This window comes from Anolis carolinensis, unplaced genomic scaffold, assembly GCF_035594765.1.
Source record: "Anolis carolinensis isolate JA03-04 unplaced genomic scaffold, rAnoCar3.1.pri scaffold_10, whole genome shotgun sequence".
Lineage (NCBI taxonomy): Eukaryota > Metazoa > Chordata > Lepidosauria > Squamata > Dactyloidae > Anolis > Anolis carolinensis.
The window spans coordinates 3,324,845-3,345,777 of NW_026943821.1; the positions used below are offsets into that span (position 1 = coordinate 3,324,845).

Sequence of the window (20,933 nt, forward strand, 5' to 3'; positions counted from 1 at the left end):
ATAATTTTAGACTTAAGCTCACCCAAAGTTTGAAATGACTTGAAGGCACACAACAACAACAATCCTAATTAACTTGACTATCTCATCGGCCAGAAGCAGGCCCACACTTCCCATTGAAATCCTGATAGGTTTGTGTTGGCTACAATTGTTTTCATTTTTAAATATTGTATTGTTCTTTCGTTGTTGTTGTTGTTTTGCACTGCTGTGCAGAAATGTGCAGGTGCATAGGAATTTGTTCGTTTTTTAAAAAAACGATAATTTGGCCCCTCCACAGTCTCAAGGATTGTGGACCGGCCCTTTGCTTTAAAAGTTTGAGGACCCCTGATCTACAGTATATCAGTGTGTTCCCAACTCTGATCTTCCAGGTGTTTTCAATTTCAAAAATGATGTTTTGGTGCTTAATTTGTAAAACCATAATGTAATTTGATGTTCAATAGGTTTTTTCTTAATCCCTCCTTATTATCCAACATTTTTATTTTTTACTATTGACAGTATTTATATTCCGCCCTTCTCACCCCGAAGGGGACTCAGGGCGGATCACATTACACATATAAGGCAAACATTCAGTGCCTTAACATAGAACAAAGACAAGATAAACACGGGGCTCCGAGCTGGCCTCGAACTCATGACCTCCTGGTCAGAGTGATTCATTGCAGCTGGCTGCAGCTGGTTGCTCAACAGCCTGCGCCACAGCCCGTCACTTATCCAACGTTCTGCCAGCCCGTTTATGTTGGATAAGTGAGACTCTACTGTAACACCAGGTATCCAATCTAGTAAATAATAATTATTATTATCACCATCATTGTCCTGAAAGAAATACGTGACATAAGATGCAAGAGTTTTTGCACAATAATTTATTAATAAGCACATGATAAGAAAACCACATTGATATTGTATAAAATTGATAAATATATTAAAAAATATTTCGTAAAAAATAGTAATACAGAACAAGAATATCATTCTTTCAAATTGCTAACACTGATCAGAATCAACCTTCGTTTCAGTGCACACAAATAATGATGATGGTGATGCAATACCAGGTTCTTCCAGCAGGGGGCGGCATTGCATGGTCATTCCCAGTGATTAAGTTTCCACGGTTTGCAAATTGTCTCTTTATTTCTTTTTAAATAATAATAATAATAGCCACTCCGGGCAAACGGGCGCTGAAGCGTGGATAAATAACACTTTTATGAATACGATCCGCTTTAAATAATGACGCGTCCCCTCCCTCCCTCTTGAACTTGTTAATTCCAGGCTCGAGGAAATTAAAATAAATTACATAAATAAAATGGCTCTCTTTCTTTGGCAAGAGCATTCCATCACAATAAATAAATACGCCGAAGGAAAATGCAACTCCTGCCGGAGGAGTACGACGTTTAGAAGGAAAGTGGGAAATACGAACATGAAAGGATTTTGGGGGGAATGAACATAAATAATATGGAATAATTATGGAATGAACATAATATTGAAAATACGGAAAATATACACAAAACAAGTAGTCTTTGGGATGAATTCAGTGTCTGAAGCTCAGCTTTTTGGACCCTTTCGATCTCTCAAAATCCAGGAGCCTTCTAATGTATTGAACTACAACTTCCAAGAGTAGATATAACAAGAAAGGATGGTCTGGAATCTCCAGATTTAGAGCCTCTTTGCTATGGAAGAAAGATAAATAAATAAAGGGCATGCTTCCCTTGCCTTTGGGCAGATCTAAATGCCAATATATCTCAGTTGTAGCCATTTATCACAGTTTCGATCCCTGGTTTGCTTTTTTGATCTCTTTTTCCCTATTGCTCTCTATTGCCATCTAGTGTTCAATGAATGCATGCCATGCATTTTGGATCATTCACGACCTCTTTTTTCTATTGCTCTCTATTGCCATCTAGTGGTCAGTGCAGGCAATGCACCTTTGTAGAAATAATAAACTGTATTGATTTGGAAGAGCTGGATGTTGGGAGTTGTAGTCCTATCAACGGTGGAGGAAGGCTCCTGGATTGGGGAATTCTAATGGAAGGGGTCTTTGGGAATATGTTGACTGTCAAAAATAGTTTCTCGATGGAGTTTCCTGCTCTTGGTTGATGCAGCAAGGAGCAGGATGGGTCTTTTGGTCTTTGGAATGTACGAATAGGCCTCAGTTGTTAGAATGATGGCGAGGTTGATGATGATGGTGGAGGCTGATGCCTTTGATCTCCTGGAGCAGGCTGAGGATATTCATTCCCACTGCGGCCTCGAGGCATTTTGGAGATTGCTAGAATGGAGAAGGAAAGAAGGCAAAACTTGGATTATATGTCAATTAAATCAAACTCTTCCTTTAAATTCGTAAATTGTTTAGGAAGTTGACTCGCTTTATTCCCTGAACTGTTTTTCTGGTTTCGGGACTTGTCCAACTGTGGGTCCAAAACCCCATTGAAATCTCAAGCTATTATTAAATTGTCAAAATATTAGGTCAGTATCTTTTCTTTTAAATCTTTAACAAGTGTTTTGGGACCATTCGGGGCATATATGTTACAAAATAATGTGATTTGATTATTTTGTTTTATAGTAATCCCTATCACTTGTCTTTCTTGGTCATTGAAAGCTAAATTAGTTTCTAATCTCGGATTGGCATAGATTACTACTCCTCTTTTTTTCCCATTAGCTGAAGAATAGAATTCTTTCCCGATATTTTTCTAGATTAAAATTGAGACATGTTTTTGACATTTAGGCGTTTCCTGAAGTGCCACGATATCATACTTCCCTCTTTTAATTTGATTAAAGTGTTTTCTCCTTTTATTTGGTGAATTTAACCCATTGACATTTTTGATCCAATACTTGAGATGCATAATGCATCTTTATTTAATGTTTTGAATATTATGTCAGCATGGGTGGTCAAGGTGTGTGCTGGGTAGGTTTCTTCAAACCCCATCAATCATCTTCTCCAGCACCCTGATGAATTGGTTGCAATCGTCTGCCACACCAATTCCTCTATTCCAATGTCAGACTCAAAGACATTCGTATTCATAAAGCATAACAAAAGCCATCGCTCTGAGCTGGCATTTTTCTACAGCCTCTTCACTCGGCAAGCACCAGCTCAACACACAGAGATAAGAAAACACATTCCTCAGTCCAAAGGAAGTTCCGACCTCCAAAGCCGGAAACCATGCCTGATAGGTCATAGCAATCACAACAGGCTGTCAGTCAAAACTAACCTGCTGTTAACTGTTTCATTGCTGAAACACACACTCTTGCAAAAACAGCAGAAACACTTGCTTTACATTTCATACACATACAGCCATAATCCAACATATTATGGTTTATTTAGTTCCAAGTCTGGTTGGGGCATGTTCTTATTTGTCAAAGTCGGGGAGAGGAATCAACCTACTGGAGTCTGACCCCTCCACAACGGCTGTGGCCCAGTGCTATGGAATCGTGGGAGTTGTAGTTTCCTCTCTGGGCCTTCCTTACCTCAGTGTTGCTGGTATTAAATTGCTGCAGCCCGTCCTTGAATCCCTGCAAATAGCCAGACTCTTGATGGTGGGAAGGTCTATGTTGCATCTGAGAAGAAAAAAGAAAATGGATTTTAAACTCTGGATCCGTAGACATTTGCAAGGATCTAGCGAGACCTATGGAAAGTCCCGCTTTCTAACTGCCATGGAAACCTGGGATTTGTAGTTTGAGAAAGGCCCGGCATTCTAAATGCCCCTCCTTAGAAATCCTAGGACGCCATTGCATGGGCTATAGCACAATTTCTCCAACTTTTCCAATAATTGAGAATGGAAAATGCCTGGGATGAGAGTTATGGTTGCATCTAGATTGCAGAATGAATGCAGTTCAGTGCTGCTTTAACTGCCATGGCTCTGTGCTGTGGTGTCCTGGGATGTGTAATTTTGCAAGGTCTTACTTTGGAGGAAACATCGTTTTTGTGGTTGCCAAAAAACTACAGTAGAGTCTCACTTATCTAACATAAATGGGCCGGCAGAACGTTGGAGAAACGAATATGTTGGATAATAAGGAGGGATTAAGGAAAAGTCCATTAAACATCAAATTGGGTTATGATTTTACAAATTAAGCAACAAAACATCATGTTGTACAATAAATTTGACAGAAAAAGCCGCTCAATATACGGTAACGTTATGTAGTAATTACTGTATTTACAAATTTAGCTCCAAAATATCACGATGGATTGAAAACATTGACTACAAAAATGTGTTGGATAATCCAGAATGTTGGATAAACGAATGTTGGATAAGTGAGACTCTACTGTAGTAACAACAATAATAAAGAAAAATAAGAAATGTAATAATACTAATAATAATAGAGAAAAATAATAAATGTACCATATATTCTCGAATATAAGCTGACCCAAATATAAGCCAACCAGGACCCTCACCCGAGTATATACAATAGGTTATGATTTTACCAATTAAGCACCAAAACATCATGTTATACAACAAATTTGACAGAAAAAGTAGTTCAATACGCAGTAATGCTATGTAGTAATTACTGTGTTTACTAATTTAGAACCCAAATATCACGATGTATTGAAAACATTGACTATAAAACATTGACTACTAAAAGGCAGACTGCGTTGGATAATCCAGAACGTTGGATAAGTGAATGCTGGATAAGTGAGACTCTACTGTATGTAGAATTGGTTGAGACTCGATGAGATATTTCATTGCAACACTATTGCAAAATGTGCTGCAGGATGTCCCTCCTGCAGAAACAAAGTTTTGGCAGTTTAATAAACTTTTTCCATGTTTTTATAATACAGTAGAGTCTCACTTATCCAAGCTAAACGGGCCGGCAGAAGCTTGGATAAGCAAATATCTTGGATAATAAGGAGGGATTAAGGAAAAGCCTATTAAATATCAAATTAGGTTATGATTTTACAAATTAAGCACCAAAACATCATGTTATACAACAAATTTGACAGAAAAGGTAGTTCAACACACAGTAATGTTATGTTGTAATTACTGTATTTACGAATTTAGCACCAAAATATCACGATATATTGAAAACATTGACTACAAAAATGGCTTGAATAATGCAAAAACTTGGATAAGCAAGGCTTGGATAAGTGAGACTCTACTGTAGAAGCAATTGGGAAATGGCATTGATAACCCAGGAACAAAAATCGTGTTACATAGCATAACGTTGTTGTTGTTTTAAACTCACACAGACTTTGAGGTCCTCTCTGTAAGGCAGCAAGAACTCCAGCACCTCGGAGGTGGCTTTGGCGAAAGTGGTCTCGCTCTGGTTTTGTAGAACGGGGATGAAGAGGTTCAACTGAAGCTCCATGGCTCCCATCTTCTCCCATTTCTGCAAGAAGGAGGAGGAAAGCAAAGGAGGGCGAGGAGGAGGAGAGGCAGAAAAAAGTCAGTCAGTAAGTAAGTTCAGGGCATCATCCTTCATAGCTTTGAGCATTGTGATATCTTTGGACTCCGAAATCTAGAGAAGCCCCTAGAGAAGCATCTGCACTTCTGGATTTAATGCAGTTTGATGCCACTTGAACGGCTATGGCTCCATGCAATGGAATCCTGGGAGTGGTAGTTTCACAAGAGTTTTGCAAAGAGTGCCGTTGCTTCGCCAAACTGCAAATCCCAGGATTCCATAGCATGGCAACGTGGCGGTTAAAAGTGGTGTCAAATTGCATCAACCCTGCACTACGTAGATATAAATACAGATATTACACATTCTGGAAGGAAAAAAATCCAAACCCAAAAACACTTCCTAGTCCAATGTGTTGTTGAAGGCTTTCAGGGTTGTTGTATGTTTCCCGGGCTGTATGGAACATGGCCACACAGCCCGGAAAACATACAACAACCACTTCCTAGTCCCAACGTTATGGATAAGGGATGCTCTACTTTTAATAATAATAATAATAATAATAATAATAATAATAATAATAATAATAAAAACCTTTATTTATACCCCACCACCATCTCCCCATGGGGACTCGGGGCGGCTCACAATGTTACAAAAGTAACAGCACAAATTTTAGTCTCTTTTAGTCTCTTTTGACATTCAAAAGAAGCTCTATTCCATATTACTCTTATATTATTATTATTATTATTATTATTATTATTATTATTATTATTATTATTAGGAGCTCCCGGTGGTGCAGCAGATTAAACTGCCGAGCTGCTGAACTTGCTGATGGAAAGGTTGGAAAGGTCGGAGGTTTGAATCCGGGGAGCAGAGTGAGCTCCCGCTCTTAGCCCCAGCTTCTGCCAACCTAGCAGTTCGAAAACATACAAATGTGAGTAGATCAATATGTACTGCTCTGGCAGGAAGGTAACAGTGCTCCATGCAGTCATGTTGGCTACATGACCTTGGAGGTGTCTATGGACAACGCTGGCTCTTCAGCTTAGAAATGGAGATGAGCACCAACCCCCAGAGTCAGACACGACTAGACTTAACCTTAACCTTTACCTATTACTATTGTTATTATTATTATTTACTCAAAACAAGGCCTATTTATTATAGCTAATATTATTATTATTAATCTAATAATAATAATAATAATAATTTTTTATCCTTCACTTTCTCTGTTTTGAGGATTTCCAAAAAGGCATCTATTACTCACTGTCAGATTGTCCATTTTGGGCAGCTGGAGATACTTTTCGGAGCAATTCTGCCAGGGCTCCACTCCATCAAACCTCAGATCCTCCTGGAATTAGAAAAAGAGCATGTGTTACAAAAAACAAACAAACCAAAAACCCAAGGAAATATTTCAAAAACAAAACACGAACAGCATCCGAATACAATTCCTTCCCATCTTTTCTGAAGTGCATGGCTCTATATATTCCTTCCTTTGCCTCTTTGCTCGTCAGCATCTCGCTCTAAGTGAGTCTATTAAACTATATAACACTATGATTTTTGTTCCTGGGTTCTCAGTGTCTTTTCCTAATGGGTTCTATTATTTAAAAAATGGGAAAAGATTATAAAACGGCAAAAACAGCCTGCTGTGGCGCAGGCTGGAGAGCAAGCCAGTTGCAACCAGCTGCAATGAATCACTCTGACCAGGAGGTCATGAGTTCGAGGCCCGCTCGGAGCCTATGTTTGTCTTGTCTTTGTTCTAGGTTAAAAGGCATTGAATGTTTGCCTATATGTGTAATGTGATCCGCCCTGAGTCCCCTTCGGGGTGAGAAAGAAGGGCGGAATATAAATGCTGTAAATAAATAATAAACATCCTGCAGCACATTTGGCTATAGTTTTTCAATGAATATCTCATAGAGTCTCAACCAATTCCATATAGTTTGTGCTGCATTTATAGGTCGGATTAACTCAATGCAAGCCAATCCTGTCCCACTTACGTATTTGTTCCGGATTGTCCGGAAGGCGGCGCGGTTCTCCGGAGTTTTTGGGAGGTAACAGGTCCTCCGTGGCGCGCCGTCCACATCGTGGTTTTCCAGGGAGATCAAAAGGGCCACGGAAGCCAGGAGGCACAGCTTGGCAGCAACTGAAATAGAAAATAGAATTGGGAATGTGGAAGAAGGCTCTCTGTGTTGGGAGAGTCACATACTCTCAGCCTCAGAACATCACAGTTCCCATGACCCTATTGCAGAGAGCCATGGCAACGAAAGTGGTGCCGAACTGTGTCCGTTCCACAGTGTAGATACACTTTTTTGATTGATGTGCAAAATATTGCATACAAAATGAACTCTAGGCTGTATGCCTACGAAACAGAGATGAATTTTGTGCTTAGGCGACAGTCCTATCTCTGAAATCCAATATTAGGCATGTATATCAAGATACACACACACACATGTGCACATATATGTATGTGTGTATAAAATTGTGTGAGTGTGTATATTATTAGAAATGTATATCAAGAGACACACACATGTGCGCAAATTGAAATTGCCTGGAGAGAATATTCTCTAGCATAGGGGTCCCCAAACTTTTTAAACCTTGGGCCAGTTCACAATCCCTCAGACCGCTGGAGGGCCGGACTATAGTTGGCCACCAAGCCATAATAATAATAATAATAATAATAATAATAATAATAATAATAATAATAATAATAAAAAGAGGGTTGGAAGACACCCCTTGGGCCATTTAGCCCAACCCTCTTCTGCCTTTGTGCACCAAAAGCACAAACAAAGCACCCCTGACAGATGGCCTCCCAGCCTCAATGTTAATAATAATAATAATAATAATAATAATAATAATAATAATAATAATTGTGAAGACTCTGGCACAAGCCAGTCAAGGTGGTCCCAGTGGTGATGGGCACACTGGGTGCGGTGCCTCAAGACCTAGGCCTGCACTTGAACACAATTGGCACTGACAAAATTACCATCTGCCAGCTGCAGAAGGCCACCCTATTTGGATCTGCATGCATTATTCGCCAATACATCACATAGTCCTAAACACTTGGGATGTGTCCAACATGTGATTCAATACAACAGCCAGAAGAGTGTCTGCTGTGGACTCATCTTGTTGTGTTTCAAATAATAATAATAATAATAATAATAATAATAATAATAATAATAATAATAATACAAAAGGCATTGACAAAATTACAATCTGCCAGCTGCAAAAGGCCACCCGACTGGGATCTGCGCGCATCATCCGAAAATACATCACACAGTCCTAGACACTTGGGAAGTGTTTGACTTGTGATTTTGTGATACGAAATCCAGCATATCTATCTTGTTTGCCGTGTCATAAAATAATAATAATAATAATAATAATAATAATAATAATAATAATAATAATAATGATGATGATGATGTGGAAGAGGAGGAGGAGGGGGGTTGGAGGAGACTCCTGGGGCCATTTAGTCCAATCCCCTTTGTGCCGTGGGGGCCGGATAAATGGCTTTGATGGGCCTCATGTGGCCCGCGAGCTGTAGTTTGGGGACTCCTGCTCTAGCATTTCTGGGTCCTCCAGTGCATTGCTATGGACAATTTCCAGCAATTTCCAATTTGTATGGATTAAAGTGGGAGAGTCGGGGAGGATGCCAAAGCAGAATGGCTGTGTCGCCTTGGGCTCAATGCACTCTGGTGCCTTCAAGGGCTGCTCTGCTCGGCCTCCTTCTTGAGCCTCGTAATCCCAAGTTCAGAGGGAAAGCATGGCGGATAATCCGGTTTGCAGAGAGGCGGCGAAAGGGGATGCAAACCCCGTCCGTAACGAATGGATACAGAGCAAGAGGGAAAGCGGCATTCACCTCTGGCATGAGAATGGCCTTGGCAGCGGGAACGGCATTAAATGGCATTAATGGACCTTGGAGGACGTTGTGATAATAGGAGAAAATCGGAGAAAGAAGAGAGAGAGGGAAGGGAGGCATTTGGGAGGAATGCTTTTTTAGGTCTGTAGCATAAAACCATGGAGCCTCCGGTGGCTCAGTGTGTTAAAGCGCTGAGCTGCTGAACTTGCAGACCGAAAGGTCCCAGGTTCAAACCCCGGGAGAGGAGTGAGCACCCGCTGTTAGCTCCAGCTTCTGCCTGTTGTAGTAATCTCTGAGCGGTTAGACTCAATTTAACCCTCTCTGGGGGAGATTCCACCAAAATGCAGCAGAGTCGCAAAAGCAAAGCTTTCAAATGCAACAGTTGCTTACACGGGGTGAGCAAAGAGAAGCCTTTCAGCTTAGGATGGCAATCAATTGCAGAGTCTCAGTAAAAGTTCAAGAAACATTTATTCAGGTAAAAAGAACTCCATTGTAGATAGAAAGGCTTGGGAGCTGTCTAGTCTACTCTAGACTGGTTTCTAAGGAAAAATAAGAAAGGAAAAATAACAAACACCTAAATAGTTACATCTTGCCAGGAGAGACAGCAAGATGCTGCTGGTTAGCTGGAAGAACAAAGGGAGAAGAGTGAACCAAAATGGTTCCAGTTTATTGGGGCCATAAAAGACATTCTGACCAATGAGAAATTAGTGTCCGTGGAGATTCACATTTCTACTAACTTCAAAGTAAGGGATGTGACGTACACAGGATAGAGTGAAACACAGTAAAGACTATCTAGGCATGCTTTGGAAACAGGGAAAGGATTCCCTCAGTCCAACTCTATCATCTATCTGACTACATTTAGATGTGAGTAGTCCAGGATGATTCCCAACACTGCCAACCTAGCAGTTTGAAAACATGCCAATGTGAGTAGATCAATAGGTACTGCTCCGGCGGGAAGGTAATGGCATTCCACAAACACTATACTGCCCACCACCGCTTTCATACGGGGACAATTTCATCCTAGATTTTCTGTTTTTCCTCCACCACAAACATCCCAGTGTTTCTTACTCCCTCCATTTGTGTGGAATTTGCATGACTCCGCCCACTGCCTCTCCCATAACCCTTTCCTATTCTTTCCTATGGCCCACAGCAAACAGAGGAATTGATTTGCAACTGAACATACTAGAGAGGTTTGGGGAGAATTCACCATGATTTATAAGAGCTGTAGGGACTGGGATGTATAGTTCACCTGCAATCTTAGAGGGCTCTGAACTCCACCAATGATGGATCTGGAAGTAACTTAGCACAAAGACCAACAAAAATACTGGAGGTCTTTGGAGGGATTCATAGGAGTTGTAGTTCACCCACATCCAGAGCACACTATGAACCCAAACAATGACAAATCTGGACCAAACTTGACATGCATACCCGATATGACTAAATTTGTATATTGGTGGGGTTAACTAGGAGTGTACTGTAGTACTGTATTCAAAAACATTTAACCTACTGATGCCTCAATTAATGTAATTTTATTGGTTTCTATTTTTATTTCTGAAATTTACCACTCTCGGCTTATACTGGAGTCAATGTTTTCCCAGTTTTTTTGTGGTAAAGTTAGGTGCCTCGGCTTATATTCGGGTCAGCCTATACTCGAGTATATACGGTAACCTACTGATGCCTCAATTAATGTAATGTTATTGGTTTCTATTTTTATTTCTGAAATTTACCACTCTCGGCTTATACTGGAGTCAATGTTTTCCCAGTTTTTTTGTGGTAAAGTTAGGTGCCTCGGCTTATATTCGGGTCGGCCTATACTCGAGTATATACGGTAACCTACTGATGCCTCAATTAATGTAATTTTATTGGTATCTATTTTTATTTCTGAAATTTACCACCCTCGGCTTATACTGGAGTCAATGTTTTCCCAGTTTTTTTGTGGTAAAGTTAGGTGCCTCGGCTTATATTCGGGTCGGCCTATACTCGAGTATATACGGTAACCTACTGATGCCTCAATTAATGTAATTTTATTGGTTTCTATTTTTATTTCTGAAATTTACCACCCTCGGCTTATAATGGAGTCAATGTTTTCCCAGTTTTTTTGTGGTAAAGTTAGGTGCCTCGGCTTATATTCGGGTCGGCCTATATCGAGTATATACGGTAACCTACTGATGCCTCAGTTAATGTAATGTTATTGGTATCTATTTTTATTTCTGAAATTTACCACTCTCGGCTTATACTGGAGTCAACGTTTTCCCAGTTTTTTTGGGGTAAAGTTAGATGCCTTGGCTTATATTCGGGTCGGCCTATACTCGAGTATATACGGTAACCTACTGATGCCTCAATTAATGTAATTTTATTGGTATCTATTTTTATTTCTGAAATTTACCACCCTCGGCTTATACTGGAGTCAATGTTTTCCCAGTTTTTTTGTGGTAAAGTTAGGTGCCTCGGCTTATATTCGGGTCGGCCTATACTCGAGTATATATGGTAACCTACTGATGCCTCAATTAATGTAATTTTATTGGTTTCTATTTTTATTTCTGAAATTTACCACCCTTGGCTTATACTGGAGTCAATGTTTTCCCAGGTTTTTTTGTGGTAAAATTAGATGCCTTGGCTTATATTCGGGTCGGCCTATACTCGAGTATATACGGTAACCTACTGATGCCTCAATTAATGTAATTTTATTGGTATCTATTTTTATTTCTGAAATTTACCACCCTCGGCTTATACTGGAGTCAATGTTTTCCCAGTTTTTTTGTGGTAAAGTTAGGTGCCTCGGCTTATATTCGGGTCGGCTTATACTCGAGTATATACGGTAGTTCCTTTCAATGGCAGGGAATATCCGATATCTCCTCCTTCAATCGGCTTCTGCACTACAGAAACCGCTTTGTCTAGTTCTTTTTAGTGTCAAGGAAGAGTAGAGGCTCTCCGCTCCATTTTGACAAATCCAAAGAGCCGAGTGAAGTGGATAATCGCTTTTCCTCTTGAGCCGAACATGACCTCGGCCTCTTCTATCCCAAGGGACGCTTTTCCTCCGGATTTGTCTCCAAATTCCGGATTTATCTTCGAACTCCGGCCATAAAATGTCATCGGGAGGGCAGCCTTATGAGCCTGGTGCATCTTTGTTAGTTTGGCCTTGAAGCTGATCCAAATCCCATGAAAGTAGGGTTCAGGGTTTGACCCACAATGGATGGAATTGGGACATGCTATAATATATGACATAGATTGACATATGTCTCTGTATAAAAGTCAAAGCATGTCTGTTTGTTTCTCTGTTTGTACCAAAAAGGCTGGTGCTTGGTAAAGTGTCCCTCTTTGATATATACCGTATATCAGGGGTCCCCAAACTTTTTAAGCCGAGGGCCGGTCCACAATCCTTCAGACTGTTGAGGGGCCGGATTATCATTTGAAAAAAAATACAAATTCCTATGCACACTGCACATGTCTTATTCGTAGTGCAAAAACAACAACAACAACAACAACAACAACAGCAAGAACAATGAAAGAACAATACAATATTTAAAAATAAAAACAATTTTAACCAACATACATTTATCAGGATTTCAATGGGAAGTGTGGTCCAATGAGATTAGGGTTGTTGTTGTTGTTGTTGTTGTTGTGTGCCTTCAAGTCATTTCAGACTTTGGGTGAGCCTAAGTCTAAAATTTATTTATTATTTATTTACTGCACTTATTTACTACATTTGCATCACACCCTTCTCACCCCAAAGGGGACTCAGAGTGGCTTACAAATTATATGTACATACAATATATTATATTATTAGCATAGCACAATATTAGTATTATATATTACTATATTGAACTATATCACTATACTGTAATATTATTAGTTAAAATATATGTTATATAGAATATATAATTAATATTATTATATGGTATTATTAGTAGTGTTATATTGTATTACATTATAATATTATTATCAATATTATATGTATATACAATATATTATATTATAAAACTGAGGGTGGGGGCCAGGTTAATGACCTCGGAGGGCCGCATCCGGCCCCCGGGCCTTAGTTTGGGGACCCCTGCCGTATATACTCGAGTATAAGCCAACACAAATATAAGCCGAGGCACCTAATTTTACGACAAAAAAAACTGGGAAAACATTGACTCCAGTATAAGCCGAGATACCAATAAAATTACATTAATTGAGGCCTCAGTAGGTTAAATGTTTTTGAATCTTTACATCAAACTGTAATTTAAGATATGACTGTTCAACTCTGATTAAATCATTATTTTCATCTTCTTCAATGTCAATGTGCTTATGTATCCTTTTAATAATCAGAGAGTGAAATGATAAATGCAATAAAATAATAAATGTAATAATAAATAGAGTAAAATAATAAATGTATTAATAATAATAAAAATAGAGTAAAATAAATGTAAAAGTAACAACAATAATAGAGTAACATAATAAATGTAATACAGTAGAGTCTCACTTATCCAACATAAACGGGCCGGCAGAATGTTGGATAAGCGAATATGTTGGATAATAAGGAGGCATTAAGGAAAAGCCTATTAAACATCAAATTATAACTTAATTTTACAAATAAAGCACCAAAACACCATGTTAGACAACAAATTTGGCAGAAAAAGTAGTTCAATACGCAGTAATGCTATGTAGTAATTACTGTATTTATGAATTTAGCACCAAAATATCATGATATATTGAAAACATTGACTACAAAAATGTGTTGGATAATCCAGAACGTTGGATAAGCGAGTGTTGGATAAGTGAGACTCTACTGTAGTAATAATTAATAGAGTAAAACAATAAATGTAGTAATAATTAGTAGAGTAAAATAATAAATGAAATAATAACAATTAATAGAGTAACATAATAAATGTAATAGTAATAATAGAGTAAAACAATAAATGTAGTAATAATTAATAGAGTAAAATAATAAATGAAATAATAATAATTAATAGAGTAAAATAATAAATGCAACAATACCAAAAATAATAAATATACCATATATACTTAAGTATAAGCCGACCTGAATATAAGCCCACCAGGACCCTCACCCGAATATAATCCGAGGAGGTTTTTTTTCAGTCCTAAAAAAGGGCACATGTCTCTTGTCTATTGTTGTGTTTTATATTGTTATTAGCTGTGCCCGGCCACGCGTTGCTGTGGCTTATGGGAATGTTTGGTTGGCCAGGTGGAATAGCAGTGAATAGCCTTGCAGCCTCAATAGCCTGAACCCTAGCTGTACCCTGGTGCCATTGTAGCCGAGGGGGTTGTTGGGAGATGAAGTGGGAGGGGCCTAAAGGGGGCAGGGCCTACCCTTCTGACCAGCAACCAGGGTTGAAAACGGCTCTTCCTCGTTCTCTAATTTGGACTTTCTTTTCCAGGTTTTTTGTTTGAAAAACATAGATTGGATGACGATGTCTTTTGTGGCCAAATTTGGTGTGATTTGGTTCAGTGGTTTTGTTGTTTATTCCATAGTAAAATGCACATTACATTTATATATATACTAGCTGTGCCCGGCCACGCGTTGCTGTGGCTTAGTCTGGTGGTGTTGGTCAGTCTACATTAGGTTGTATTTATGCTGTGACCTCCACCTTTCTTTATACTCACATTAGTACAGTAGAGTCTCACTTATCCAAGCTAAACAGGCCAGCAGAAGGTTGGATAAGCGAATATCTTGGATAATAAGGAGGGATTAAGGAAAAGCCTATTAAACATCAAATTAGGTTATGGTTTTACAAATTAAGCACCAAACCATCATGTTAGACAACAAATTTGACAGAAAAAGTAGTTCAATATGCAGGAATGTTATGTTGTAATTACTGTATTTACAAATTTAGCATCAAAATATCATGATATATTGAAAACATTGACTACAAAAATGGCTTGGATAATGCAGAAGCTTGGATAAGCGAGGCTTGGATAAGGGAGACTCTACTGTAGTAGTATTTGAAGTCTGTTACCTTCTTCAGTTTTTGTGTTGATTGATAATTGCTTGAGATCCCTGTTGTCTTTGGTTTGTTGTTAATTGTAATGTCTGATTCTGCTGAGTGCGGTTTATATTTTTATTGTGGTACAATATTCTTTTTTTTTGTTTTGCCTGTGTAGGTGTTTATTATTGTTGTTGTTGTAGTGGTCATGAAGGTTGGATAAGTTAAATGCTACTGTATTGTTTTTTGGAGGCCCACTGTAGCACTGACTGGCTTCTCAGCCTCAGTGCCTGGCTGTTTCTTGCCTGTGATGGTGTTGATTCTTATTGTTGTTGTTGTTGTCATTGTTATTATTGTAATTGTTTTTTTGGAGGCCAAGTGTGAATGTAGGGATTGGGGAGGTGGATGAGTTGTGTTGTCAAATTTTGTATTTGTTATAGTCACAATGCATTGTTGTGAGTTTTGTGGATCCGGATTGTGGTTTTGTGGTGTGGTTGTGTTGTTACAACTGAGAGGCAAGGCTTTTGTGTTGTGTTGCCAAATTTTGTATTTGTGGGGCGTTTAGTTGTGTGCCAGGTTTTGTATTTCTGGGACGTTTAGTTGTATTGTTATAGTCACGATGTATTGTTGTGAGTTTTGTGGGTCCGGATTGTGGTTTTGTGGTGTGGTTGTGTTGTTACAATCGGGAGGGAATGCTTTTGTGTTGTGTTGCCAAGTTTTGTATTTCTGGGGCGTTTAGTTGTGTGCCAAGTTTCGTATTTCTGGGGCGTTTAGTTGTGTTGTTATAGTCACGATGCATTGTTGTGAGTTTTGTGGGTCCGGATTGTGGTTTTGTGGTGTGGTTGTGTTGTTACAACCGGGAGGCAAGGCTTTTGCATTGTGTTGTTAAGTTTTATATTTCTGGTGCGTTTAGTTGTGTGCCAAGTTTCGTATTTCTGGGGCGTTTAGTTGTGTTGTTATAGTCACGATGCGTTGTTGTGAGTTTTATGGATCCGGATTGTGGTTTTGTGGTGTGGTTGTGTTGTTACAACCTGGAGGGAAGGCTTTTGCGTTGTGTTGCCAAGTTTCGTATTTCTGGGGCGTTTAGTTGTGTTATTATAGTCACGATGCGTTGTTGTGAGTTTTGTGGGTCCTGTGTGGTTTTGTGGTGTGGTTGTGTTGTTACAACCGGGAGGCAAGGCTTTTGCATTGTGTTGCCAAGTTTTGTATTTCTGGGGCGTTTAGTTGTGTTGTTATCGCATGATGCGTTGTTGTGAGTTTTGTGGGTCTGGATTGTGGTTTTGTGGTGTGGTTGTGTTGTTGTAACCTGGAGGCAAGCCTTTTGCATTGTGTTGCCAAATTTCGTATTTCTGGGATGTTTAGTTTTGTTGTTATAGTCACTGCGCAAACAACTTTATCATTTTATATATATAGATAGACTAGCTGTGCCCGGCCACGCGTTGCTGTGGCAAAGTATGGTGGTATGGGAAATAAAGTATCTTATATTATCTGCTTAGAACTGGATTATATGAGGCCCCTTCTACACAGCTGTATAAAATGCACACTGAAGTGGATTATATGACAGTGTGGAGTCAAGATAATCCAGTGCAAAGCAGATAATATAAGATTACTAGCTTTGCCCGGCTACACGTTGCTGTGGCTTATGGGAATCCTTTGTTGGTCAGGTGGAATAGCAGTGAATAACCTTGCAGTCTCAAAGCCTGGCAGTGTGGAAGAGGCCTAAGTGAGGCCTAACTCTGCCTGTCCCCTGGGCTGAGTGGGTTGCTAGGAGACCAAGTGGGCGGAGCTTAGCCTTCTAACTGGCAGCAATAGGAATAAAAACAATTATTCCTCTCCCTCTAATTAGGACTTTTATTTTATTTTCCTTTTGTTGTATGAACGTAGAGGCATGGATGAGGGGTTGTGCTGCCAAGTTTAGTGTTTCTGGGATGTGTAGTTTTGTTGTTTTGTCCTAGGCCGAAATTTCATTACCCTTTTATATATATAGATAAATGGGTTATATAGCTGTGTGGAAGGGCCTTGAGTCTACACTGCCATATAATCCAGTTAAAATCAGATAATTTGTATTTTATAGGCAGTGTGGAAGAGGCCTAAGTGAGGCCCAACTCTGCCTGTCCCCTGGGCTGAGTGGGTTGCTAGGAGACCAAGTGGGCCGAGCTTAGCCTTCTAACTGGCAGCAATTGGCTAAAAACAATTATTCCTCTCCCTCTAATTAGGACTTTATTCTTCTTTTCTTTTTGTTGTATGAACATGGAGGCATGGATGAGGGGTTGTGCTGCCAAGTTTAGTGTTTCTGGGATGTGTTGTTTTGTTGTTTTGTCCTAGGCCGAAATTTCATTACCCTTTTATATATATAGTTTTTATCCGGGCTTGGCCCCATGTAAGCCGCCCTGAGTCACCTATAAAATTAAGTTGTTGTTGTTATTATTATTATTATTATTAACTGTACAGTGTGGGCGTACTCCTAGTTAACCTTGGCTTGTGGTTGCTTTACGTTTTTCACATTTCCCCCCGAAAGGCGAATAATCCCAAAGCCGACTAATTGCGCCTTTCCTGCTGCGAGGCAAAATTCTGATAAATAAAATATTGGAAGGAACCATGGGATATATATATATATAAGAGAGGCGCCTGGAGATAATTGCCTCGACTCCGCAGTCCCAAAAAATGCCATTTGTCACTGTTTGGGCCTTCAATTATTTCCCTGTAACTACATTTGCATGGCGAAGTTGAGTAATTGGCCAATTAGCATCCAGTTGAAAGGGAGACGGAGCAGCAACCGCGAGCCTTCCATAAAGTTGAGTCTTGAGCAACTCAAAGTGGAATCAAACCACATTAGGTCTACAGTGTAGATGCACCCATAGTCCGCTAAATGACTCTAATCCAACAGATATGGACAGGTTTCCGATTCTAGCTGCATTGATTTAATTTCCACCCATCTCAAGCATATTCCTGCTCTCTTCCTCATGTTTTAGTCAATTATGCTTTTTTATAGCCAATTAATTAAATTAATTAGCGGCGACATACGTCGGGGTGTGAGTAAACACGAATGCAAATTTGCCTGCTGTCCAAATAAATGTTCCGAGAGCTCGTCTTCTGCTTTTTTTTCTGTGCAGAGAAATCTCCCATCAGGCCGGCGTCTACACTGTAGGATTAATGCAGTTTGACACCACTTTAAATGCTCTGGGATCCTGGGAGTTGTAGTTTGACACGGTCTTTATCTCCTTCTGCCAAAGATGATCAGCACCTCACCAAACGATTATGACATTTACTTGTTTCCCATTTCCCTCCCTAGATCGAGACCTTGACAAAACTACAACTCCCACGTTCTGATAAAGGCCAGGCCAATGGGGCAACCGATCCGTGCCAGATTTAAGCCAAAGATTCTTAAACTGCTAGGCTTGGCATTGAATCGTAGCCCTCCCATTAGGTTCAGCACCATGGAAAGCTCCCCTCAAAGTTGTGCAAAAACTACAACTCCCAGGATTCCAAAGCATTGAACCATGGCAGTTAAAGTGCAGTAATTTCTACAGTATAGTGTGATGTATTTTCGGATGATGCGTGCAGATCCCAGTCGGGTGGCCTTTTGCAGGTGGCAGATTGTAATTTTGTCAATGCCTATTGTTTCTGAATGCCGGCTGAGATCTTTTGGCACGGCACCCAGTGTGCCCATCACCTCCTATTATTATTATTATTATTATTATTATTATTATTATTATTATTATTATTATTATTATGACACAGCAAACAAGATATGCTGGATTTCGTACCACAAAATCACAAGTCGAACATTTCCCAAGTGTCTGGGACTGTGTGATGTATTTTCGGATGATGCGTGCAGATCCCAGTAGGGTGGCCTTTTGCAGTTGACAGATCGTAATTTTGTCAATGTCTATTGTTTCCAAATGCCGGCTGAGATCTTTTGGCACGGCACCCAATATGCCGATCACCACCGGGACCACCTGCACTGGTTTCTATTATTATTATTATATTGTATGTCACAGCAAACAAGATAGATATGCTGGATTTCGTATCACAAAATCACAAGTCAAACACTTCCCAAGTGTCTGGGACTGTGTGATGTATTTTCGGATGATGCGTGCAGATCCCAGTCGGGTGGCCTTTTGCAGTTGTTATTATTTATTTATTTATTTATTATTTTATTATGACACAGCAAGCAAGATAGATATGCTGGATTTCGTATCACAAAATCACAAGTCAAACACTTCCCAAGTGTCTGGGACTGTGTGATGTATTTTCGGATGATGCGTGCAGATCCCAGTAGGGTGGCCTTTTGCAGTTATTATTATGCTGGATTTCGTATCACAAAATCACAAGTCAAACACTTCCCAAGTGTCTGGGACTGTGTGATGTATTTTCGGATGATGCGTGCAGATCCCAGTAGGGTGGCCTTTTGCAGTTATTATTATGCTGGATTTCGTATCACAAAATCACAAGTCAAACACTTCCCAAGTGTCTGGGACTGTGTGATGTATTTTCGGATGATGCATGCAGATCCCAGTAGGGTGGCCTTTTGTAGTTATTATTATTATTATTATTATTATTATTATTATTATTATTATTATTAAAATATTAATATAATAAAAATAATATAATTCCAAAACGAGGCAAGCAAAATACTCCATGGAAGAAAGGTTTCCTACCTGCAATCATGTTTCCAAGAAGGCTTTTGATTCTTTTCTTCAGTCCAACGCTTGGTCTCTTGGAGATGCCGGTTCTGCCTTTGCTGGTCCGGGGCCCTCATTTTTATACCTTCTTGCCTGCTTTCCATTTGTAATGTAATGAAAATTAAAAACTGGGCCCAGCTCATGTTGATGCCAAGGAGCAGGATTCCCCAAGGTGAGGTTTGGAAAGCAAAGCAGCGAAAAGGAAAGCCGTGCAGGTAAAGGCAGCCCAGGTGGCAGCAGCAACGGCAGCAAGGAGGAATTCCCATCCGATGATGAAACAGCCCAGGTGAGGTCATGAGCGCAATTCGAAACTATGTCCACGGCACCTTCCGCACATTGTTGGCACAAAGAGCAGGACACGGGCACCACTTTATGGAGGGACTTTGGCCTCCTGTTTCTCCCCCTCTTGAGACTGGAGGCAGTGCCGTTGGTTTGCGGCCTGGACTCAGCGAAAGCTGTGGCTTTTCTCGTTTCGTGCTCTCATTTTCGTTCTCGTAGGATTGAAATTGAGGCCGAGGTTGAAAAGGAGGAAGGTGCAAATCTCGGGAAGGAAGAACCAGACAGGTGGGAAGTCTTTTGCTTTTTCTCTGTTTTCTTTTATTCAACTTTTTCTCTGACTGGATGGGATTTTAGTGTAGTTTCCATTCTTGTGTCTCCCTCCCTCCCTCCCTCCCTCCCTCCCTCCCTCCCTTCTTTTTCTTTCTTTCTTTTCCTTCCTTCCTTCCTTCCTTCCTTCCTTCCTTCCTTCCTTCCTTCCTTCCTTCCTTCCTTCTCTTCCTCCCACTTTCCTTCCTTTCTTTCTTTCTTTCTTTCTTTCTTTCTTTCTTTCTTTCTTTCTTTCTTTCTTTCTTTCTTTCTTTCTTTCTCTCTCTCCTCTCTCTCTCTCTCTCTCTCTCTCTCTCTCTCTCTTTCTTTCTTTCTTTCTTTCTTTCTCTCTCTCTCTCTCTCTCTCTCTCTCTCTCTCTCTCTCTTTCTTTCTTTCTTTCTTTCTTTCTTTCTTTCTTTTCCTTCCTTCCTTCCTTCCTTCCTTCCTTCCTTCTCTTCCTCCCACTTTCCTTTCTTTCTTTCTTTCTTTCTTTCTTTCTTTCTTTCTTTTCCTTCCTTCCTTCCTTCCTTCCTTCCTTCCTTCCTTCCTTCCTTCCTTCCTTCCTTCCTTCCTTCCTTCCT

General features: G+C 39.9%; 1 protein-coding gene across 1 annotated transcript; it reads right to left on the minus strand.

Annotated features, from left to right (window-relative positions):
• Positions 1-2,016: 2,016 nt before the first annotated feature.
• On the minus strand, positions 2,017-19,843 carry LOC107983691 (uncharacterized). Its single transcript, XM_062962499.1, has 6 exons — positions 19,743-19,843; positions 7,296-7,482; positions 6,566-6,649; positions 5,155-5,298; positions 3,442-3,531; positions 2,017-2,245 (listed from the first exon to the last, which is right to left on the minus strand). The coding sequence occupies exons 1-6, from the start codon at positions 19,841-19,843 to the stop codon at positions 2,129-2,131; spliced, it is 723 nt and encodes a 240-aa protein (XP_062818569.1). The 3' UTR covers positions 2,017-2,128.
• Between the last annotated feature and the right edge of the window lie 1,090 nt (positions 19,844-20,933).

Bases quoted from the DNA above. Each gene is read 5' to 3' on its own strand.
- LOC107983691 (XM_062962499.1), bottom strand. From the start codon at position 19,843: ATGAGGGCCCCGGACCAGCAAAGGCAGAACCGGCATCTCCAAGAGACC. The intron at 7,483-19,742 runs GTAGGAAACCTT...CTCCCAACACAG, and splicing joins TCTTGGAAACATGATTGCAG to AGAGCCTTCTTCCACATTCC. The intron at 5,299-6,565 runs GTGAGTAATAGA...TCCTTCTTGCAG, and splicing joins CCAAAATGGACAATCTGACA to AAATGGGAGAAGATGGGAGC.